The sequence below is a fragment of the Erpetoichthys calabaricus genome, chromosome 6 (assembly GCF_900747795.2).
Source record: "Erpetoichthys calabaricus chromosome 6, fErpCal1.3, whole genome shotgun sequence".
Classification (NCBI taxonomy): domain Eukaryota; kingdom Metazoa; phylum Chordata; class Cladistia; order Polypteriformes; family Polypteridae; genus Erpetoichthys; species Erpetoichthys calabaricus.
This window is the reverse complement of record NC_041399.2, coordinates 46283973-46310204: the sequence shown is the minus strand read 5'-3', so window position 1 is coordinate 46310204 and position 26232 is coordinate 46283973. Positions and strand designations below refer to the sequence as shown.

General features: G+C 36.2%; 1 protein-coding gene across 7 annotated transcripts in view; it reads right to left on the bottom strand.

Annotated features, from left to right (window-relative positions):
* Positions 1-272: 272 nt before the first annotated feature.
* fam110b (family with sequence similarity 110 member B) overlaps positions 273-26232 on the bottom strand; it is a 177867-nt gene continuing 151907 nt past the window's right edge. For 4 of the 7 annotated variants that reach the window (XM_028803550.2, XM_028803552.2, XM_051929070.1 and 1 more), the window contains 2 exons: positions 9696-9890; positions 273-2560 (listed from right to left, as the gene is read on the bottom strand). In XM_028803550.2, the coding sequence (XP_028659383.1) occupies positions 1127-2242 (1116 nt within the window). In that variant the 5' untranslated portion in view covers positions 2243-2560; positions 9696-9890 and the 3' untranslated portion in view covers positions 273-1126. Of the gene's footprint in view, positions 2561-8696; positions 8746-9695; positions 9891-19983; positions 20008-26232 lie in introns of those variants that run through there. The other 3 variants (XM_051929069.1, XM_051929072.1, XM_051929071.1) reach the window with 3 other exon arrangements.

The following is a 26232-nucleotide window of genomic DNA, read 5'->3' as shown; positions in this document are numbered from 1 at the left end:
TCTCTTTCGTAGCTGAATCTCTTCTTTTGCTGACATATTAATAGAACAAATACAATACTTGGCAAAAATGTGAAATTAAAAAAATACATCATTATTTTATAAGAGAATACATGAGGTATATGGTAAGCTAATAATTTTCAAGCAGTGACATTATGAATATGTAAAGAAGTAATGCAAATAAAGTAACACTTATATAGGGTATTATTTTAAGGACAACTGTAATTTAAAATACTAACGAGCAAATGAACAATGGAAAAAACAAGATAAAAGACTTGCATCAAGAGCTATTTATTAGCATAACAGACTCTGCTTTACAGATTTTGGTAACAACTTCAAAGTATATACAAATCCTTACAGCATTTACACAATAATAGTAAAAAAAATCTAGTTTTCCACAGCTGATGAAATGTTTCAACAGTGCTCTAAGGTATGTGAACCACAAATACTACATGTAATGAGGTCACTCACTTGACTTCCATTCTATTGTACAGTACCACACAAGCGCTGTCAGTCAGAGCAGAGGATGATAGAGCTACAGTAAATGGAAGACAGAAAATGGTGATGACAGTATAAGATACAGAGTTTACCACATGGTCTGTGCAAGACTGGACATGAGAAAGCTACGTTGTTGAGTTTTCTACTTACTAGGACTGTAACATGCTTCCACAGCCCACAACTTTATATACATCTGACAGTGCTGCCAAGCGCTGGTTAATTTTACTGCTGATTACATCTTGTTTGAGCTACTGCTATTACACTGATATGGCTTTGATTATGTGCATCTCAAGTGTCATGGTAAATGGCCTAACGTTGTAGCTAGTGGAGCTGTAATCTTAACATTTCTTTATTTTTTTAATTTGGTTGGTCCTATTTTCAAACCCATATTAGGCCAAAACTGCTGTCTCCATTCCCATATAACTTTTTTTTTTTGGGAAAAGCTCACTCAGCTTACTTCTTGACAAGCATGCAGTTTCTGTTAGACACTGTACTCATAACGCAAAGCAATTAAAAAATGTGTAACTTAAACTGACTTCACAACCTTCCACAAACAGAACATTCACAGACTAAATACAAATTAAAATGAAACCAAACAAAAACATAAACTAAAAAGGTTGTAGCTCCTTTCTCACACATGAGACACTTTTTGCGATTCTCGAGCTTGCTTAATGCTGTAAAGCCACTTGATGACCCTGGCATTTCGTTCGACTGCAGAGATGCCGTATGGCACTCTCTCATTAGCGTCTTCATCATCTGTTAAGTCATCATTGCTGTGTCTTGACTGGTCACAGTCTGAACTAATCATACTTGCACTGCGAAAGTTGAGAGAGATTATATCCGAGTTTGCTCGTGTAAAGTTCTCCACACCAAAATTTTCAAGTTCTTCAGGATCCAGTCCGCAGTAGTTAAAAAATCGTTCAACGTCAGCACTGGCGCGGGCATATCTATCACTTAGATCTGATTTAGACCTGTGCAATGATGGTCTCCGACCTACTGCACTGTCTGGCTCCATAGAGTCATTCTCAGGAGATTTTAGAGTATTACAAGCTGTAAAACTGGGTTTTGGTGGAAGAGGTGGAGCAGAACTACTACTAGGTGTTGCTTTCAATGGCTTTCCATTGCATATTCTTCTAATGTCTGATGAACTATGGGAAACATGCAAAGATGAATCACTTGACTGCTCTTCAAATAGCCGTTTACTAAGGTTTAGATTGCTTCCATGTGGGCTTGAGTGACCTTGGGTAGGGAACACCTTCAGAGATTCAGCAAAAGAACGCCTGTTGAGCTCAGTTGATTCCGATCTGTGTGGCGCCCAGCTTCTGGAACTGTGTTTGTGAACTGTCCCCGAGGATGAACCCTCTGAGCTGTTTATGATATTTTTCAGAATTTCTAGGTTTAAATTCTCTCTTTTTAGACTACTATCACTCTTGGAGTTATTGTTTGAGGCCTTCAAGGATGGACTGCTCCCTGCTCGTTTTGTCGCCTGACAAACTGGTGGCTTGGCCAAGACAGCGGGTTTCACGGGTTCCTGCTTTGCATTAATCACCTCTTGACTCTTCACGTATTTAGCCTTGTCTGCTTCCAGTCTCTCCACTGCGCTCAGTCTTTTAGGATTGGGTTCTGCCTGCCGACGGAAATAGTCTGGCCCTTTGTTTAGTATCCGTAGTGGGACAGCCGATGCAAAGGTAGTGGTCTGACCTGTGGGTTTGACCATGCTATCTGTCTGTAGTGTTTCTGTAGGCATGTCTGATGGTCTTTCCCCAGCAGCCGTTTTGAATTCCGTGGTAGGCTCCCCTGAGAGTGCTGGATAGAAACATATACATCAAGCCCGATGAATGGATGATGAATTCGCTGTCCTCTGATTGTTAGCAGCAAGGCCTCATCTCACAGCTCATTAAATGCAGTGCTTTCTTTGAAGACAGCCTTTGTGCAAAATAAAAAAAAGGGAAAAGGACCACCAGACACAAGTCTGTATTAATCTGCTCCACTGATTTCTTTTAGATGAAGAAACGGGGAAAGTAAGAATCCTGTCTTTTCCTTTGTGTTCAACCCAGCCAGTTATCTGAAACAGAGAATAACCAACCATGTGTTAGTAGTGAAGTGACATCACATCTATAGCAACAACACAGTGAACTCCTTTGAAAGAATGCCGTTGGCTGGCTGTGTTAAGAGTCAGAGTCTCACTTGTCAAATACAGTATGCAGGCTGGCTGCCTGCCTGATGCTGCGACTTTATTACAGTATTGAAGTTCAAGAGCAGCACTGAGATTACAGCTGCTTGAAGTAGTAGAATTGTGCAATTTGCCTACTACAAAACTGTTGCACTTGCTTATTACTATTATTTTTTTTTTAATAATTATCAATTAATAATGCTATCTGTGTCACATAACCAGGAGGAAAAAAAAAGAAACCTGGCCAAAATTACATTTATATGGGTTCAGCTGTTCATTCTGCAGGGCAGTATTATTGCATTTGAGTGAAAAAACAATTTCTTTTTGAGTGCTGTTCAAGAGTCAATCAACATTAATGTGTAATTAGATCATATATAATGCTGCTTTAGCTATCCTATAAAATGCTATGCATGACATTCTGCTAGGACGCGTATGCCCTTCTAATACTCTTGTCTGTTTTGCCCATACTGGACTCTTTCTCAGTTTATTACAATGCAAGGCAGACAGTTTTCACATGTTTTTCATGAATAGGCAGATCAAATTAATTTTTCTTCACCATACAACAAAGCATTGGTATCTGAACAAGAAAAATATGTTTAGCTCTTCAGTTTCCAGGCTGACCACCTGAAATCAGGATCTCCATCACTTCATCATGTTCTATTCACACTGCAAAAAATGAAATCTTAACAAGCCAGACAATCTTGAAAAGAAATAATAGATCTTGTTTTTTTTATTTTAAGAATAACTGACTTGAGTAGATTTGAATGTGTAAGATATATAATCTCATTTTTAGAAAATTTAACAAGTTAACAAGTTAAACTTTCTCACTGTATTGGCAGATAATTTTGCTTGATTCTAATACCTTTTTCTTGCAGGTATTAGAATCAAGCAAAATTATCTGCCAATACAGTGAGAAAGTTTAACTTGTTAACTTATTAAATTTTCTAAAAATGAGATTATATATCTTACACATTCAAATCTACTCAAGTCAGTTATTCTTAAAATAAAAAAAACAAGATCTATTATTTCTTTTCAAGATTGTCTGGCTTGTTAAGATTTCATTTTTTGCAGTGCACTTTACCTGGTAATAGTGGCAACATACTGAACTTCACAGACCAGGCCTCCTGATCACCAGAAACATTTTCTATCTCTACCTGTGGGAGTCTCAGATTCTCCCAGAACATGTGCTGCTTCTGGACCTTCTCCCTGTGGGCTACACTTAGTATAGCTGGGAAGACAGTAAGGTGGGGCATTCCAGCAAAATGGTTAAACCACCTCAACAAGTAATCAGTCAACCACATTTTATGTAGCATCTTTAAGGGCGAGCACTATCACAAGTGCTTTTAAAGTAAGCAAGAATATAATATAAACATCACATCATTTGATATTATTCTCTATCTAGTTTATGAGGTCTGCTTTGTTTCATGATAGATTCTTTTCTTGGCCTTGAGGGAAATGTGTCAATATACTTTATTAAACTGTGAAGAAGAACATGAAAGGCTCATGTTGCATCCCTTGCTGACTGACTCAGAACTCAAACGTATACTCATTGAAACACAACCATGCATTTCTAAGTCATATTTTAAAGCTATGTAGGATTTTCAACGTACTGACCTTTCTTAAGAAAATTAAATTCATTTAAAAGTGCAGGTTGAGATTTACTGTATTGTAATTATTCAATACACACACACACACGCTATTGTCCAGTTTATGCCTACTGACACAAAAAGAACTCACCTTTCAATGTAAAAATGAGCAAAATAATAGTACACTCAGTGTTACCTTTAATTTAACTTTCCTGAAGTAAATGAAAAAATGAACAAAAAGATGAAACTGCATCATGTGGATATAAAATAACTGGGCATCAATTTATCAAATGTCACCGCTTCCAGAAACACAAAAGAGCAGCAAAGTCATGAATCCTCACTGACACAAGATAGTCCTAGATATTTTATCAGTCTAAAATGCTGCCCTGACAAGCCAAGGCAATATAATCCTGCAATATAGAGAATTGTCTCCAAAATAAAGAATTCTCTGTAACAAGCTATTAGCAGCAAACTTCAAACACTAGAAGGAATGTTTTCTTACACTTTGTTGAATAATTAAACAGTTGCAGTATGAGCTCACTGCTTGGCAGTAATGTTTTCTGCCAAAGGTCAATATCCAGACAGTATGTAGTATTTGTATATCCAACAATAATGTTTATAAATGACAAGCCATAACGCCTTATTTAATAACCACAATTGGAGTTCACACACTCTTTGTCCAGGAGCACCTTCGCATTTTCTTCTCCCACATTCAGTGTTCTTGGGCATCCTTAAGGTAAAGACTCAAAAGCTCATGTAATCCTTCCCCATGTCCCTCTCGCATCATCTCATCAACAGTGCACTGTTTCATCAAGTCATTCTCTTCCTTTTGCTGTACATGCACTAACCACTAATTATGTGGTAAAGGGAAATGGTAAAGGGAAATAGGCTACATCTTCACATTAGTCACTTCTTTCCGCAATGCATTCATAATCTTGTCTCACAGTAAAAATTTGGAAATTTACTTATTCATATCACAGTCATTGTGAACTTTTTGTATTCTCATTTTACATTTATATAGTATACAAATCATAATAGAGCTTGTAAAAACTTTTCAGTTCTATGCCAGAAAGATTCATCCATTAAGTCAGAATACATGCATAGTTGTGTGGCCTCCTGGACGCACATTCCACCTTCTCAAACTCCACTGACTCTTTACCATTAATAATTTTAACAATTATGAAATGCTCAATCAGACTTCTTGTCTTGTCTAGGTGAGTGTGCAGCTCTGTTTATACTGAACAGATTATTTCAGTTGCAGAATTCCTTTAAAACAAGCCCAATAGATCAAGTCTATCTTACATTTGCACCACACACATCCAACACCTCCAGAACACCTTTAGAGAATATAATTTGTTCTCAGTACCAGAAAACTACACCTTTAATAAATCTACTTCCAGCAAACTGTATCTTTACTGGAAAAAACACAAGGTCAATACAACCACCATTTACCTTTCAACTTTGAGCTTTTCATTTTTGTTTTCATTTTGTTTTTTAACTTCAGTTAGGTTTCACTTTCAGCCATCAGAAAAATATCACCAGCACACATGAACTCTTATGGCAAGTCCCTCCAATGATACAAGAATACTGTAATAAACTTACAAAATAAAGCCTTACCTTTATTCAATAACTTTTCCCTACATACACAGTCCATCCCGATTACCATTCTTCACTCTGAATATAACAACACTACAAACACTAGCCATAACTCCACATCTTCATTTTTTAATAGCCATCTTACTATTCATTTTGGTGTCTTGTCCAATACCTTATCCAATATGTAATTAAGCTTATTTTCCCTCACTCATTGATTTACTTGCATTTGTATCCCAAGGAAGATTGTGTCCGCTTTCAACTAACAGTGCAGGAAACAAAACTGTGGTTCACAAACTGTACTCTGAAGTCTAATTCTTTTCTGTAATGCACTCTGTGACAGTCCGAATAAGCTGCAGCTGAAATCCTGCCTTGAACCCAGGACCTCCAATAGCCATTTCCGAGGTGAGCCGGGCAATACAAACACAAGCAAGCAAGACCAATGTGCATTAAAAATAATTCAATAAAAAGTTCCATTAAAACCAATGCTCTTCCATGAATATAAAAATCAACAAAACTATTGGAAATCCAGAGTAAAATCATAAAGATATTGAGTTTCTTTTTGTTGTTTCTCTGTCTTCCCAAACCACACTCTCAGGGCCCAGTGTGTGTTTCTCTTTTTCTCTCCCCAGCTCACCTAATTGATCTTCTCAGCTGGCAGAGGCACCAGCAGCTGTGGTCCCATCTTACAGCTCTTGTCCTGACTGCCTCCTTCTCCTTTGGAGCTGGACATTTGTCTTCCCTTATGTCACTTCTGGCATCTACTGGATCCCTAGTAGGACATGTCATGATTGCCCTGATCCTCCAGGCTATCCAGCAGGGAACAATCCACCCCGGATTATTATTCCCCTCACTTTCTCATGGACCAACTGAATGCCTGCTTCCCCTCCACTATGCTGGCTCGAACACCTTGATTCTGCTTTCTCCAGTCTATTCCATTCAGAGTTCTTTTGGTCTGTTCACTCCCTGTCCCTCATTCAGACTCTCCTTTAAGCACAGTGTCCTAATTATGACCCACGGACAGCCAATGAGGAAACTGGAACTAACTGCACATTCATGTGCAGGCACGATCAGCCTCAATCTTCCCATTAAACCTCCCGGGGCTACACAAACATGTACACCCAGAGAGCCTGAGTTATACTTTTTTTACTCTAAAAAACTTACACCGCCACAAACCTCTGTTGCGGCTCAACTCACTCTCTCACCCACCTTACCTGTCCATTATAAAGTCTGGATTATTCTGCAGGACCCACACATCACAACATTTCCATTAACTTTGTCTTCTAAATCTGTGAAGGAAGTCAAGAAAGGCCTTGCACTTTATTGTACCTTGCTTCTTCTTTATCATTTTGTTTAACCAATTCACATCCATTACATCCTGTATTTATGTTGCCATCTGCTTCGCAATACTGTATAAGTAATTTTTTCTCTTCCTTATTCTGTTACTCACTTAAAAACTCACACTTCTTTCTACTCATTTTCACTCTGAGGCCTTTATATTCATGTGCTGCCTTCAGTTTACTTTGTTTTTTATCATTTCCTTGTCCTCCTCCTCCTCCCCCACTAAATTGCCACAGCTCCATCAGCATTTCACCACCAGGTCTCCTTATGTCTAGCCTGTCATTTCGCACATCTACACGCAAATTCTGTTTTCTTTTTCAAACAGGTCACCACTTCCCACTTACTGATCATGCCAAATGTTTACATGAACTTTCTTGTCCTTGGTAGGAATGTCTCGACAAATTAACTTCTCATTTAGTTCCATACTTTCAGATTTCTCCATGAAACACGCTCATATTTTTCAAGATTTCCTGCTCATCCCTACTCATCAATGAACCCCAGAATCATCTCTGTATGTCAACTCTTACATCAAAACCAGTATAATTTTGAACTCCCTCGTATCCTTTAAGAATGGCTCCAACACTCCCATTCAGGTCTAGCAGATTCGTCTTCCCTTAAGGCACTTTAGATGTTACCAACAACATTCTGCCCCAAACTAACCTTCCTATTAGTTGCTTCCAGAACGCTGAGGAGAAAATGCAAAGATCATACATCAGCTTATCACCGCAACCAGTTTGTTACTTACTTTTAATCAATAAGCATACCAAGTACAAAAAAACTATCAAGTTACTCTACTTCCAGTTCATACGACTGTTCCTTATCCTTTCTAATTTATTTCTATCAGACACCAAAACATTTAATCTTCTTAAATACAGAACCTCAAGCACCACCCCCCTCCAGAATTTACTATTACGACCACCAAAGACCAGAGATTATAAAAGGGTCACCATTCTATAGAAAACAGAAGTCAGCTAAAGAAGGATGGTATTAATGGGACATCTTAAAATAAAAACTTAATATGAGTGGTCCAAAATAGAGGCAGGGTACAGCCCCAAATACCGTACAGCTCCCTTAGCTGCATATGAAAAACATGCTAGGTGACCCAAGCTTGACCAACATTTGGGATAAACACATTTTATAATGGATCAAAATCTATGGGAAGGCTAATCTGTTGGCCTAGAAATGAATTAGTAAGCAAGAAAAAGAATGAAGAAAAGAAACTGTAAGGAGTGACACTTGGCACATCGGGATTGTGATGTCTTTTCATGTATGAAACAAAAAATGTGGAGTCAGCTTTTTACCACACTTCTTTCAACAAAAAAGCCAAGGGAGTGATCAGTTGTAAATTTGTTTCTCTGTTTTCTTGTTTCACTCAGCATTCTGGTTTTCATGCCATATTCCTCACAAACATTTAATAACGTACGACATAAGATTAACTGTGTACACACCCAAGCTTTCTGAGAGCTGAATAAGCTAAAATGCATTTTAAAAGCAAATCAGGCTCTTACCTTGTTCTTCAGTAATGTTCTCGTATGCCATTTCTTCATTTTGAAACAGCTTTAATACATAAAGTTCAGTTTCTTAGGTGAATGCATACCTAATCTTCAAGATAATGAAATGGCATTTCTTTTGTAAAATATATAATAATAAGCCTGTGATGTGGCAGATATGTCTATTGTGTATATAAAGGAATAACAAATAATATATAGATTGCTCCAGTAACTCAACTATTAACTGGCCAAGAAATAAGAATCACATCTTTTCATTATATAACACATATGTAGACAAAGAAATAACCTGGTCACATTATGCATTTATACTTTTTAATGGAGTGAGACACCATTTTAAGAAAGAAACTCTAAAATGACAGAAAAATCAGGAAACATAACAGATGCTACTAATGTTTTGGTAAAATACTGTTTAAGCAGGATTTCTGAGGAAGATGTGTAGAAAGTCTTTAACACCAAAGTAAATGTTAAGCTAACATATTACTTTTTTCAAGCTATAAGATTTAATTTACGCAGAAAATATGAATTCTCTCTAAGCTTGATTTTCAGATGAATAATTCATTTTCCCCCATCTATTACGTTGCTGTAGAGGTTGAGTAAGAGGGCAGATTACATGCTACATGCTTCTTATTGGCCAGAATTGTACTTCCTGAATGGTTTCCTTTTTGGCTTCTTGGTTCTACAGCATTCAGTCCAAAAGATGTCTCCCATCAAATTTATATTATGACACAAAAAGAAACAGACTCTAAATACAGAGTTTGGGAAGGATCTCCACAGAGGCAAGTGGTTGGTGCAGCTAACCATCTTATATTATTTGTTCTTTGCTCCACATTATAATTTGAGTTGGCTTAAGGCAATGTTAAACAGAGGGCACCTTTCCTATACCTCCTCTAAGACATATCTCTAAAAACATGAAAGGAGAGACTGCAAGAATACTGATTCTTTTTAGTGTAAACTTTAAATATAATTAAACTGAAGGCCTGCAGAAAAATATCTTACCAGCTAATAAATTTTGAAGTAGGACAAAGGTAGTAGATCTTGACAATTTCTAATCTGTAGGTTTCTATTATCTTGCTGATATGCAATCTGTTGGTTCTTTCCCGGGGGCTGTTAGTGTGCATTCAATCTTCCTGACACAGGACAACGGCTTGAGAGGACAGGTCTTGGAATCGGTATGAGGCAAAGTTTCTTGATCTGGAAAAAAATACATTTGTAAGACAGTAAGGGCCTGCTCTTTATTACAAGCTACTATAAAACCAGTGGTATTTTCTGTAATGTAGTAAGCAAATTGATACCTATTATAGCAACAATGACCACAATGATGATGCAAAGCCTTTCAGTCTTACAAAAATCAGCATGTAAGTCTGAAAGGCAGAATTCTACCCAATCTTGCCATGCTAAGAGCTAAACATAACTGTTCAGTGTGTTAATCTACCTACAACAGGAAAGCCAGGAGTTACCAGCTAATACTTGTGAAGATTTTATAAGATTTCCAGAATAAAAAACATGTGCACAAGGAGAAAAAACTATAATAAAAAGAAGAAACAGAGCTCTAAATACAGCAGGTACATATTTTAATTTGTAACTGCAAACAAAATATTCAATTATTTTCCTATACCAGAATTAGTCTTAGAGCAGAAAGTATAACTTCCCTTCAATTGTTCAAATATATGGGAAAGCAATTGTGGGGAGCAGCTGGGGGCTGTGCCCAGCTGGTATGCCTAGAAGGATCGGGAGAGGGACTATACCTCCCCCGGACCACAAGAGGGCAGCCACCTTGGTTGGTATTGGGGCCACAGGAATGGAGCATGGAAGCTCAACCCTATAGGGGCCCATGGCCATCGCCTGGGGGGGCCCAGGCGACTGAGAAGCCCTGGACATCAGCACTTCCGCCACACCCGGAAGTGCTTGCAGAAGTATTACCAGGGACACCCAGAGTGCTTCCGTGTGCTCATGCAGCACTTCCGCAACACCAGGAAGGGCCACAGGAAGCTTATCAGGGGGCACCTGGAGCACGTCCGGGTGGGCATAAAAGAGGCTGCCTCCCTCCAGTCATTAGCTGGAGTTGGGTGGAAGTGGACAAAGCTCGGAGGAGAAGAGTGGAGGTGGTGAAGGAAGGACGGACTAGTGGAAGGTCCGGACTTGGGTGTATGTAGTGAAGGGACACTGGGTTGTGTGCGGGAATGGAAACTTGTATATATTGTAAATAAACGTGTATGTGTTTGGAACATTGGTGTCTGCTTGTCTGTGCCAGGGCTGGTTTTCCACACAATATATTAGAGGAGAAGAACGTATTCTAATGAAAATGTTAAATCTTGTCAAATATAATAAGAAATAAAAGCTGAAAGAAAGCTAAAAAGTCAACACTTCTAAAAATATTTAATATGTATTAATAATAGTGTCTACACAAAATGGAAAACACGCTGAAACATTTACCTGGACATCATTTTGAAGCCTAAAACAAAACCCTGGGCATATCCTTTAACAGTCATATAAATGCTTTCTTAATGTGGATGTTTTAATTTTTCTTCATTTCAAGCACTAAAACTCTGTTACACCCTGCAGATCCACATATCGGGATGTAATGCACACACACACACACACACACACACACACACACACACACACACACACACACACACACACACGCACACGCACATACACACGCACGCACACACTCCAAGTATGAATAGAGGAAGGTACTTAGGGCAGCATGACATAAAAATAAATACATATAATAAATAACAGTACTGCAAATATCTATAGCACTAGGATTTTACTTCTTAAAGGTTAAGAAACAAACTTTTAAAGGCAATATCTTATATGCTAGTTCTGGACAATGAACGGAGATATTACTTTCATGAGAAATTTCTGTTATTTCAGTATATGGAAATTTATGTTGTATTGATTGTAATATTGTAATATGTATCACAAATGTGCCCTTTTTTCTAACATACTTGGAAAAAATAGTTATCACAGAGATAAAGTCTCACCTTATGCATCACAATTTACTTGAGAAATTCCAGCCTGTCTTCCACATTGGTTATAGAACAGAAACAGCGCAAACCTTTATTGTAAACAACAATCTATTATCCTCTGAAAATGGAAATTCAATTTGGGAATAATGTTGTTAGACTTAAATGCTGCCTTTGACACCACTGCCCACTCTATTCTGTTACATAGGCTGAAAAATTACATTGGGCTCTCAAGCACCATCCTTGCATGGTGTAGTTCTTATTTATCTGACTGATTACAGTTCATACAGTAATGTGCTGACACTGCTCTGTCATTATAGTTAAGAGGTTAAATATGGTGTCCTGCAGAGCTTTGCTTTTGGATGTTTACTGTTTTCGTTGTACATGCTTCCATTAGGAACTATTATTAGGAAACATAATATTAATTTATTTACTTTTATGCAGATGATACCCAGCTATACATTTCTTTTAGACCAAATGGTATTTCTCCAATAGCATCCTTAGTTGTGACAGTGAATTAAAAGACTAAACAGATGCAAACAACTTATCTCTGAATACAGAAAATACAGAGATGTTACTTACTGAGGGGAATAACACAGACCGCAACAATATTCTATTACTTTGAACTCAGTTGGACCAACCATTAGTAGTGGTGGCTGGTGAAAAGAATTTGGCCAGGGGTGCAGTTTTTTCAGGGGGGAACAAACGAAAGAAGCACTTATCTATTATATAGTGCCTTTCACATCTATTTATTATAATGATCTATCTATCTATCTATCTATCTATCTATCTATCTATCTATCTATCTATCTATCTATCTATCTATCTATCTATCTATCTATCTATCTATCTATCTATCTATCTATCTATCTATCATGGTCCTCATCATAGTGCCAATGCACATCTTTCGCCTGTCCAGTACAAGACACATGGGACAAATCCAGGCTAAAATGTATTATATCCTTTCCACCATGCTGCCCAGTCTGATGCCAGCTTTCCCATTTTTACTGTGCTCCAAAACTTTTACATCCACAGTCCTGTTATTCTTCCCTTAATTTGCCTTATAGATGCAGAAAGGAACAGGTGCACCTGCCACTCAAATTTCATATCACACATGTCTCTAAATTGTCCAGTCCTCTGCAAACTTTCTCAGTTTTCCAGTCAGCCAAAACCCTCGCCATAATGTCTTTACCGCCACCTCTGTAATCTTCCAATAACGTGAACTTCCGTCTGTTTTATAACGCATCCATAACCTAAGTCCAATCCAAACCTTATTCTGCCTCTGCTAATAGAGTGCCCAGTCCTTGGCCATTTCCACTGTATTCCATAGATCCACATCATGCAGTTATTAGTCCTCTGATTTTTCGAAAGTCTTGCATCCCAGTGTATTATTTACCAAACCCATAGCGTCATTCCCACCCTAGTTTTATTTTACATTTGATGCCAGTATGCCCAGCCCTATGCCAGTTTGCCAGTCTTATCTCACCTGAGCACAAATTCACATTGTAAGATCCACAAATCCCAAAATCTTACAACATAACTTGCCCACCTAACTTGTCTTGTACTTCACCAACAACCTAAATCTTATTCTGCCTTTACGATCAGGATACCTATATTTCTTTGAACATAAATTTTGCCCTCCTTTTCTTCAGGCCTGAAGATTTCTCAGTTACCTTCTGATTAAACTGAGTCATTTCACTAAGCCTGCCAAAAAATTAACCTCATACTATTGTCTAGATCAGTGTTTCCCAACCTTTTTTGGCACATTTTTTTGTAACCAAAATCATCTCAAGGCACACCACTATCTTATTAACCACAAACACATTTTATCTCATACATGTACTCAACAAATGGTATTATAATTGTCACATTATGTAAGTCGAAAATGTCTTTGAGTTGTTGCCCTTATAAGTAAAACCAATATCGGAGGAGATGCTGCTTCCAGGTAACAAGTGATGTTTCCGTTTTTTTAATAAGATACTGAACGCAACGTTTTATTTTTTTCTTAGGTTTTGAGCAAAGACACACAATAGCATCAGTTACATGAACTAGAAAGGAGACAATTCAGTCCATCAAGCTATTATTTTTTGCTAACAGCAAATCTGTTATCATCAAATGACTTTTAAAATTCATCATGGTTTTTACTTCGATTACTTGTTCCAGATTTTAGTCACTATTCATCTATTTGTGTGAAAATGTGCATCACAATTTCAGTCTGGAATAAACTTTCTCTAAATGTTCACCGGTGTCCACGATTATGTTATTTGTTGTTTTACTGAAATCACTTTTTTGGATTAACCTTAGAACTGTATTCATGTGTAAATAAACGTGAAGTTGTTTTTTTCCTTGCCTCAATTTTATGTCTGCTTAAAAAAGAAATGCAAGATTAAGCACAAAATAAAAAGAAGGACTGAAAGGGTTAAAAGGAGCTCATTCTAGTAAAGTAATTTGCTAGCATGTGCCATGAAACAAAAAGACCAGCTAAGGTTGTAATTATGCCTTTTCATGCATGAGCTATCAATACATACATACTAAAAACCATATGCATGATTGCTTAAGAAATGTCTGTAGCAAAAAACAATCAACAGTAATTGGGAGTGGAAAAAAACAAATTGTGCAAACTGAGATAAAAGGACAGTTAATTTATTCAAAACCTGCAGATGCTTGCAAGAATCACATTAATGCAATTTTCACACTATGGCCATATTGTAGATGCTGTTTCATATCAGTGTGACTTCAAGTTGGTTTTCTGGCTATGACAGTCAACAGACTTTTGAAAAGACGAAAAAAAGGAATATTCATACGTCATGTAAAAGCACAAGTTCCATTAGATAAAAACACGGAAGGACTAAAACTGCCAAAGCAGTTTAACAGGACTGCTTGCCAGTTTTAATATTCTAGCTATCGTATGGTAGAGCAGTTAACATCTCCAGCAGGGAACCTTTGTCTACAACATCCTTTCTTCTGTCGAACCGACTTTGATTTAACTTGACGATCACAGCGGGGACACTGGTGACAAATGTAGCCAGCAGGTCCAATTATAGACTTCCTCCTAACCCCCTTCAGTATTTAAGTACCAGAGCTTTTAAATCCGATTTTGCAGGATTTCATACATTTGTTGTCCAAAAAAACGCCAAGGCACACTTCTGTCATACCCGATACTACACATTCAGATATCTTGATGTCCCAACAGCCCATTCACCCTCAGCTTGCAAGCACTCCATAATTAGGGATTTCCTTTTCTTCTACAGTAATAAGAGAAAGCAGGCAGTTTGAAAAAACAGGATTTCAAACAGCAGCTGGTTGTCATTAGGGAAATCGCTAAAAAGGAAAAAAAAAATTCTTTGTGCACAGGCTTTTTGGATTACGAATTCTTCTCAATCAATCTTGATTTTTGTATACCACCTTTCAGAGTAGCTGTCATGGAGGAACAGTGGTTAACACTGATTTATGACAGCCCAGGAAATCTAGGTTTGAGTCCTAGTCCAGTTTATGCAGAGTTTGTAAATTCATACCTTGTTTACAAGGTTTTTCTTCTGGGTATTTTGGCTTTCCTTCCATATCCCAAAAATGTGTATTAAGTTAACTGCAACTCCAAACTGGCACTGTAAGAGTGAGAAGTGGGTATGACACTGGGTTTAAATTTTGATGCTCTGCCACCCCATTCAGAGGTTTTTTTCACCTTGCGCCCAAAGGGGCTAGGATAGCCTCTGAGTACAATGTAATCTAGAACTGGATTAAGACATTTTGAGAAGGAATGGATGGATGTTTCACAGTAAGCCGTATTAAGCCAGTTAGGAAATGTATGCAACATTCAGGTGCATTCAATGACTGTGCAGGTACTGTAGCCCTCAACTCCTATAAAACTTATTTACATCCACCAGAAAATAAAGCATGAAGTACTGTTCCCTAGATGGCAGCTGGCTCAAACTAGTAATGCTTGCCTTTATTCACATTACACAAGAATGTCAAATGTATGGAGGAGACTGCAGAGTGACAAGCTATGTGGGATTTAATGCCCACTGGTTCCCCTCACTCACTCAATTATGGTGAAGCAGCAGGCTTTCTTTTAAGGTCAACCCAGGAACTGCTTCTTGTCACCTGCCCAAGTCATCCACACCACTTCTGGGTTGTGTGGAATCTAGGGCAATCCTCCCCTCTATTGAGGTCTCCAAAGATGCGGACAGGGCTACGTTTCCAGACTCTAATTCCCATGCTACCCTGTGGGTGTTCTAACTGAACCGGGATCAGCCCTGAGAAACACTGCCACCTGGTGTACTGGGGAATGACATGCTACTGGTCCTTCAATTATGTCCTCCTGGCCGGGTATGAAACCTTCCTATATCCCAGCCAGGATTCCTGTCCTTCTTTCCTGGTATTTACAATAGTTAGTGAGTAAATCAACCATAGGCAGGGCCCATTAAAGTTTTACATTTTAACAGGAACCAAAAAAATCTATATGCATGGGTTGGACCAAAGGAACACCAAACAGTAAAGATACCAAATAGAAAATGAATATATGTAAATCAAATGCATGTACTTGTACTTGTCAGCCACTTTTCTGAACTAAGCTTTCAATACATAAAGTGGAATTATTCTTCATTTAACATGTAGGACAACAGTTAGAAATATTACTCATGACAAGATAATTTTGGTTACATTTTATAATCTCAATATGCTCACTGCTCCTGGTATGACCTTCCTATTAAAATGCTCAAACATGTTAAACACAGTCATTAATAATTTTTTTCCCAGCTATGCTTATTTTTGCTTCTAGAAGCCAGAAGACATGATGTTTTCTACTCAGTTCTCTCTTATATAAACTAAGGTACGGTAAGTCTTTAATTATTTTACAAATGAAGCAATTGAATGTTTCACAGTTTAACTGTAACAATCGTCTTTGTGATCAACTTTTAGAGTTCAGTGGGAAGAAAATGGCAGTCATGAAAAAGAACCATGAATGGACATCCGCATTAAAAGCAAGCAATAACATCCATCCCTTGCTATGCCCACTGCCCCAGACCACCCTGAAATAGGGGATCCTTTAGGATTCAAAGTTAAAGATGCCAGTTTAGACCAATAAGAAAGACATGACAGACATAGCAAGTCCCAAAGCTGAACAAAGACACAGAAAGGGAAGAATTTACAAAAAGAGATTGAAAACACAACACGGACACCTCACTCAACCAGCCTCTCACCAAACACAGCAGCTTGCCACTCTCTTAAATTTGGAGCCAGATGATCTGTTAATCCATGCTACTTAAAGTTCAATTGGGACCAGACTGACGAAACAGGATTTCCAAAATTTACAGAGTAAGTGTCAGAATATTTCCAGTAAGACCTAAACATTAGTATTGCAGCAACTGTACTTACAAAAATAACCTCTGCTGGATAAAAGTAAAGTTATGAGTAGAGACATTCAGGCACAGTATGTATTAAAAAGTGTAATATTAGCAGAGAAAAAAGTGGAGGGGAGGATACAGAAATTAGATCAAAAACCAATAACTGGAAGTCATTTAGTCCCAAAACATGAAGAAAATTGCAAAGTTGAGGAACACATGAGAAAGATGGAATTAGATGTTAAATGCACAGCATAAAGTATAGGATGGGTGAGGCATCTGTGTACAAAACTGCAGACTGAGTATAAAGCTGTGGATGCACTTACAGTAGGTGAGTAAAACACTGAAAAGGCTCTTGAAAATGATGATTGTAAAGGCGTAAGAGCAGAAAAAGGAAAATCAGAAATTAGTTCTTTTCAATTGTGTTTAATGAGAAAGTGGAGAGCTTTTGTTTGCTACGATGGATGCCTAGCAGCTCTACTGTAGAATAAATCAGCAGCAGTCAGAAATCTAAGGTTAAGGTCTGTTATGACTACAATTTTGGATCTAAGAGAATTAGCAGTGGAGTAGAAAAATCTGTCTCAAAAACTGTTGTCAAGGGGTTTATTTAATAAGAAAAAGGCTGTCCATTTTAGTAAAGGTAATACAAGCTAGCTACCCAGAAACATAAACATGTTGTCCGGGGAAGTAATGCGCAAAAACATATCTGTCATACACTGCAATACTGCATAGCACATCTGGAGTAAAACAATCTTGAAAATAAACTGAAGTAAAACAAATAATTTACATTTGAAGACAGTTTATGCATTTAAATAACACTTTATAATAAATCTGAATTATATTTCAATAGTGGCATTCAATCTGAAGGCCCCAGTAGGTAACATAGGCAGATTAAACAACCTTATGGATGACAAGTACATTTTTTAAATAAACAATGCAGCATAAAATGTCCATAACTACTGTACATATCAAAACCATGCTCTGTTGCTCATCCACCTGAAAACACATTTGTTTTGTAATGCTGAAGATCTGTTTTTTTGCCACCAGAAGGCATTTGCAAGCTTAGATGATATACAGTGGTTCAGGATCACATACTAAATCCTGCAGCAGATGTTCTTCAAAATTGTTGTTTAACCAGTTCATACAAATTACTCTAGTGCATTGAAGCTGACAGTAAAGTGAGCTAGACAGGAAAGGCTTCCTCCTGACTCACCTCCCATGTAAATAAAGAGGTGAACAAGTAAATACACTCTGATTTTTTTTCCTTTATTAATATAAGTGGATATATCAAAATATGATCTTCATTTAAACAGACTCACTAAAATCAAGCAGACCACACCAATAATGAATAAAGGACATGGTGAACAGTAAAGTCCAAATATGGCACTGATGATTTCAGCAATGCACAAACTATCACATACTGAGAAAACAACCTCCAAATCATCTTTAAAGCACACAAAAACATGTAAAGTAACTAAATACAATGTTAAGTAAGGAGGTTAAATACATGAAAAATGCATGAAAAAAGAAATATAGAGATAGAGAGAAGAGGCTACTAAAGTTAAAAATACAAACAAACAAAGTTTTAGGTAAAAAGAGAAAACTCCAAAAGCTGGTGGAACCTCAATTATCATCCATTATGTTTGAAGAAGAACAAAACAAAAAAATGGTTAAACTAAATAAAAGATTCATTAAAATCAAGCAGAACACACCAACAGGGAATAAAAAACAACAGTGAATAGCAGGGGTAGACTTGTAAAGTTGTATTACATTTGGCATGGTTGACACAGGAAATAGATTAATGTTAAGCACTCATAAGTTTATTTCTGATATCTTGCCCATCAGCAGTGCATGATTAGTTACCGAAGTTAGCCAAATATTCTTAAGGAATTTTATTGTCAAGGGTCACACTGCCTCATCATTTTAAAATTAAAGTACAGATGGTACTGTTGCTTACACAAACATTTATGGAAATAATCATGGGCCTCTCTAAGCAGACATCTAAGACAGAAAAGCTACAAACCCACAGAGTTTGCAGAATTGACTATCCTAGTACAAGCTAGTCAGCAACAGGCAGTTTGTGGAGGAGTACATGTAGTGATCGCACACTGTTATCAGCAATGTGGTATGAGAGGCTAAATTAAGTTTTGAGACTGTTTCTAGATACCACTATATTTTTAAAGCGAATTGTCTGAATTTTGTAGGTTTTGAAGCCCATCTATATTTAGCTGCAACTGTGTTCAAGCTCATTTTATTTTAACTACTTCATGCACAAAGAAAGAAAGAAAGAAAGAAAGAAAGAAAGAAAGAAAGAAAGAAAGAAAGAAAGAAAGAAAGAAAGAAAGAAAGAAAGATCTTGTCTATCCAAAGCACATTATTCCAGAAGTCTTGGACTTTCCCTAGGTGTTTATGGACATACTTTAGTGTTGTCCTGGTGTTCTTTCTAGAAAGCAAAGGTTTCCTCCTGATTCACCTCCCATGTAAATAAAAAAGCGAATAAGTAAATACACTCTATTAAATATTTTTTCTTTTTGAATGTATGTGGACATATCAAAATCTCACCTTCATTTAAACAGACTAGCTAAAATCAAGCAGACCACACCAATAGGGAACAAAACACATGGTGAACAGCAGGGGCCTTTATATTGGAGGTGTACCTTTAAGTAAAGGTGATGTAATAAAAAAAAAAGAGAAAACAAACAAAAACGTGACTTTGCAATAATTTATTTAAAAGTAAAACAAAGAAAATAACTGATATGCCAATTCTGTCTATGGAAAAAGAAAGTACACTCTTGGCTGTAACTGTCCCATTTGGCAGAAGCAACTGCAAGTAGATGTTTTCTTATAACTGTCTCAAAGTCTCTGAGACTGATTAAAAGAATGTTTTTCCCTACTCCTCCATGAAGAATTCTTTTAATTGTATGAAGTTTGATTAATGTCATGTGTGCACAATCCATTTCAAATACCCACCACAGCATCTTGATGGCATTCAGATCTGGACTTTGCCTTGACCATTCCAGAACCCTCCTCCATTTCCTTCTTTTCAGCCATTCCTTGAAGATTTAGCTGGTATGTTTAGGGTCATTTTGACATGTTGCAATCCACTCCTGTTTGAGCTGCAATCTTCTGATAGATGTTCTCATATTATTCTCAAGCACCCACTTGTACAATGAAGAATTCATAGTGGATTCTATGATGGTGATCAACTCAGGCCATAATGCAGCAAAGCAGCATTAAACAATAACATTTCCACCACTATGCTTTACACTTGGTATTCATTCTTCTGATCAAATGATGTGTTTGTTTTTTTGCCAAGAATGTCTTTTGGTACTGTGGCCAAAAAACACTCTCTCTTTGTCTCGTCTGCACATTGTTCCAGAAGTCTTGGTCATTGCATTGGCGTGTCCATGGGCATACTTTAGTCTTGCCTAATGTTCTTTTTTGACAGCAAAAGCTTTCCCCAATGCTGACCTAATTTCTGCACCCTCTTTCTGATAGTACACTAATGCATTTTGTCATCAACAGCAGTAAGAACTACATGTAGGTCCCGTGATGAAACTCTGGGATTGTTAGCGACTTCTTTCAGTATCTTTGTGTTCTGCTCTCAGGCAGAACTTACTAGGGTGAACTGCTGTCTGTTTTTCAGTAATGCTGTAAAACCACTGCTAGCCAACATAGAATGTATAAGTCTAGTGTAGACAAAGTGTAACTTTGGGGGTCTGCTGCAGAGAACAGACATTGGGTAAAGGGCATGTTAAACTTTGCTGACCCTCAACAGAGTTGAAGATGTCATTTTGGTGGGTAAATGTATCCTTCACACACCTTGATTACTTCTCAATTTTTAATTTCCAGATTTTATCTCAGTAAAAGGTACAAGTACAAGCTCAGGAAGAAATGTTATGAGATCCAACTGACCACCATTCCTCTTCATATTAAAATATGTTGTACTGTAACATGATAAAATCATGTTGAATGCTCATTCAGATACTGTCTAAAAACTTGTGTTTTGCAACTCACTTTAAAAAAAGACACTTACCTCCTATATCTTATTCTTAGCCAATTATTTTATGAATTTGTCTTGACTGATGTCTATCTGTAATATTCATTTACTTTTTTTAACTGATTTAATCACCTGCCTGTAATCTTGATATTGTCTAACTTTTTCATTAATTACATTTTTAATTACTTAGTAAACAATGTTTTTAAATAAAAATGTATTGTGCTATAAAATTATGAATAATGTTTATTATCTGTCTAATAAAGAATGCACTGAAAGATCCTATTAATAGATTATTGATAAAAGACAAATGTCTACTAGTACATTTTCAAGACAAATGTCTTTTTTTACATTATACTATGTTGGGCTTAGTCATTTTGGTTTAGACTTATTCTGAAACATAGATTTAATATATATTATAGAAACGGTCATATCCATTTATTATGAAATATTTTTTGCACTACATGAAGGTGGAAAACAGTTGTGTATGTTTTTCAGTTGTGTTAACTAGCAAAGAGTTGTAGTGCTTTACAGAGAAAATGCATTCTCATCTTCTTCTCTTTCAGATGTGAAATTATCTCACTCTTATGTTAGAGAAGTAATCTCACAAAACCATGTCTGCCTCTTGTAAAGACAGATACTTCTATCTAGTAAACCTCTGCATTATATGACTACGACTCCCATTTGATTTTGTATTTTAAAGAGCAACTACTACCCTTCGACTATTTTTTGACACTTTAATTTTGCTTTTTCTGAATTACTTCTTTCCTTTTCATTACCCACAACCTTTTCTGGTGACATAAAGATGAATGAATGTATTTTAACTATTTGACTAATTCTCTTATTTCATTATAATGTAATTTCCTGTTTGTCATTTCATTAGTACAGCCTTTGGCCAAACTAATAACATCCATTACTTTGCCAAGTTTGGAAATTAAGAAAATGAAAAAAAACAAACAAAGAAATGATTTTAATAAAACAGCATTTTGAGAGATTCTGCCATTTATAAAAGGAGTCCATCTGTAGTCTTTACCTCAATACCCGTCTCCCATTGTGATGATCTTTTACTCCCATGGGTGTGATTTCCTGTAGCTAGTTTTGAGAATGCTGTAATTGCTATTGTACTTAAGAAAGGGTAATTCAAGCTCTTAGAGTAAGATTTTTGTAGAAATTCAATAAACAAGCTGTCATTTTATACCAATGATATGTCTGAATATACAGAAGTAGAAAAGTAATGTCACGCTAATCAGTTTCAGACATGTCTGTGGTTGATTGATATGTTACTTTCACCCTCAACGGTCACTGTGAACAGACAATTGAATAAAAACATATTCTTATCAGACAGAAAAAGGTGACAATAATCTGTTATAAAATGTATTACTTCTGATTTCCTTTTGTTCTCATAAACATACCCAGAAACATGAAATGTGTGTTTTTTGCAACTGAAACCTTTGCCACTTCAAAAGTGGATGTATTCAGTAAATTGTAAGGCTTTCATTTTCATGTTTGGATGGATGGTCCACAGAACTCATTTTAATATGCACGAACACACCTAGACTGTTTTTTTTTAATTTATGTAAAATGCATTATTTAAGAAATCAGTTTCCCATGGGGAATTAATGTATACTATGAAAGAGGAAAAAATTGTGACTTGGAAAAATACCAAGCTTGTCCTTTAATTGAGTTAGAAAATGTTATGCATGTGTTGTAGTCACTTGTATTCCATTTTTGTTGCGTGTTTCTGCACCAAAAGTACTAGTAATAAATATTATAAGATATAATAACAATAAGCTGAATTGAAACTATTATATATAACCTATGAAGTATTAAATTACTCATTACCAAGAGTTGCTCTCACACAGCGAGAAAATTGGTTACCTAAATAACATCTAATAAGGCTCTAAAACAGGGATATCAGATTCTGGTTCTGAAAGGCTGCAGGTTTTCATTCTAACCATCTTCTTAATTACTGACCTGTTTTTGCTGCTAATTAACTTCTTTTGCTTTAGTTTTAATTAATTTGACTCAGGCCCCTTAGTTGTTGCTTTTTCCTTAATTAGCAGCCAAACAATAATGAGAAACAAAACAAGCCGCTACCCGACCAGCTCACCTGTGCCCATCACACAGGTTTCAGGTGAAGGCTTCAGTAAGATTGATCTCTCAGCTCACCAACACATTTTGACGGTGTTCTTAGAAAAAACAGAAAATCAACGGTTTTGGAAATGTTTGCTGTGGCAGAATAAGAGCAGCAACAGGCCATGGAATTAAATAACGGGCTTAATTAAGAGCAAGAAATGGCTTCTCATTAAGAAACAGGTTAAGGTGAAATTGGTTTGAGTTTGAAGCCCCAATTTAGCTTATCATCTGTTGGCTTGTTTCATGTCTCATTTCTGTTTGGCTGTCATTTAATGAATAAAAGAATCAATTCAAAGGCAGGAATCCTTAAAAATTGGTCTATTAAAATGAAGAAAGGAGTTTGATATCCCTGCTCTAAAACATACAGTTATGTTTATATAAAATACAACATTGAGGACCGTTCTATAATACAAGCCTTCGGTACCCAAACTTTAGAGGGGAGATATTCTTACCCATTGTTATATTGAAAGTGACAGTTTATACTTGAAAACTCCTAGGAAGTAGTCAGCAGTGTCATCTTTGTTAGGAAGTTAGTTTTAGGAAGTGAAAAAGATGCTTGATTACTCAGTTGTCTTATATTTAACACAACAGAGACTAGGCCTACTTTTAGAACATGACATTTTCAAACACTGACTGGCTTCCAGATCTTGAAAGTTTTGAAATCCCAATATTAGGCTTGGTGCCGATGACTTTTATTTATGGTTTACAACAGGCAGCTTTAAATTAAAAAATACTGGAATATTTAGCTGCAGATATTTTTTTTTTGCAAAAGGACAAACAAACTTTTCTAATGGCATACATTTTACTAATAAATTAACCTCCTATTCTTAGGTGATCACCAGAAACATCTCAAATCTGTATTAATTAACAACGGTTCACTAATAATAATTTATAAGTTAATTAAATATCAACTTAATCGTACTGTACCGTTAAAAGTGACCTGCATTACAACTGACTGAGGAGGTAGACTGGTTCAATCTTTACAACAGACTCATTTGTGACCCTGATTAAATTTAATAATCTACAATTGTTTACATTTGATTAATATGCATATCTGTTAAAAAGTAAAGTGCTTTGAGCTACTGCTCATTACGAAAAGTACTTTGTAAAGAGAAATATGTATAAATTAATGTATTTCTAAAAGAGACATATTAATGAACAAATTAATAAGAATAAGGCATGTTCATCATTTTTTCCAACTACCAGCTTTTCATCAGTTTAATCCAAACCAAAGTCATGGGACAATCAGAATCTACCAGTACAGAACAAGGCAAACAAATGGGGCCTGTGATATACAGAAAAATTATCAGCTAGTTGTCGCAATACCAGAATTTCAAACTTCAATATGACACTAAGTATTAAAATTCCATACTGTGTTTGGTACCCAATACAGTATATACAGTAGTCTAACTTAATAAAAAATGTATTTAAATATATTAAAATCTTTTCATTAATGAAAACAAATAGTAGAAATTTTAGTCATTAAAGCACAGGAATAATTACCCACATTAGTAGTCAATAGCCTTTGGCATTAACCTTAATGCACATTATTGCCCATCCCAATACAGTTTCCACCCATCTGCAGTCATAACCTTATATAGGCAGTTTCTCTAAAAGTATGGTGAAACTGCCACAGAACAGGGCAGTTGCCAAAGTAAAAAAAAAACAACAATCAAATCACAATTATTGTTGTGCTGTGCAGTACTTTATGTAATACAGTTCAAAGGAAAATGTACCATTCATGCAGACCCCATCTATGAATCGGTGGCCACAGCCAGGCCAAATCCAATCAACTTTCACTTTAGTCACCATCCCACATTTCAGTTTATACTGTAATACACAGTATATGACCACACGGACAATTAGTGCTCTTGTTTTTGCAATTGAGCACTTAAAAGTTAATAGCTTTTATTATGTAGTAAATGTGATAATATATCATTTTAAAATCACACGTAATAAAATAAGAGAAAGCAACGTGCTATGGCACACTCTTCATGGTGAGGGTTCAAAAATTGAGGGAGCACCAGAGGTCTAGTGCTAAAGACTGCCACCCCTGAATGAACAGTGTAGAATAAAACTGGTCTGCTGATAAAATTAATTGCAGATCCCTGTCTTAATGCATTTAAAATTTTAATTAACCACAAAAATGTTTTAACCTGTAGTAAAACAACAAAGTTCAGAACCCAACTTAAAATGCAAAAGTTTACAGACTAACACTGAATAATGTTTTTTAATTTATAAATAAGATACTATAAGAAATGGGACTGCAACTTGAGACATGACTATTGTTAGCCTATGAGGCTCAACTGTTAAAAGTCAGAACAAACAGAAAGTGCATTTGTAACTTAGGCCATAAAATCGATACTATGAAAAACAAATATTGGAAAAATTTTAAAAATGTTACAATTGATTCTTATTGATATTTTCATATTTTTGACAACCCTAATATCAACAACAAAAAAGAAGTACTACAAATTATTAAATGATTAAAATGTGCAAGTTCTTTCAAAATTATTATTTTTGGGACTTAAAAACAAACAAGGCCATTGTTCCAACTTTGCTTTCATATATCATTTGGAGTAAATATCTTTTCACTTACAGGTATTCTTTACAACTACATTTTAAGAACTAGGAGAAGATAATTATGTGGTCAACAAACAAATATAAATCTTCCTGCACATGCTACTTTTGCTAAAGTAAATCTTCCTGCACTTACCACTTCACTAAGGAGTACTGGTCTACTGTACTTAACATCAAATTTAAACTGGCTGGAATACACATGCCTGTACCGTATCATATTTACAGTAAAAACAGATCAGCAAGATATAAAGCAATATAAATTCCACCAATCTGAAAAAAATGAAATCTCTGTTACAATCCCTTTGGATGATTCAATGAACAGTACTATGTGCTAACATAACCGTATACCTATTATTATATATTAAACTGACTACTATATATTAAAATCCAACTATTAAGCACTTCAAGTGAAATGGGGCAAGAAATTACATCAAAGAAAGACCTACTAAATATTTGCATAACTTTATATACATACTGTATGGGTAGTAACACAAGGTAAGAATAACCTC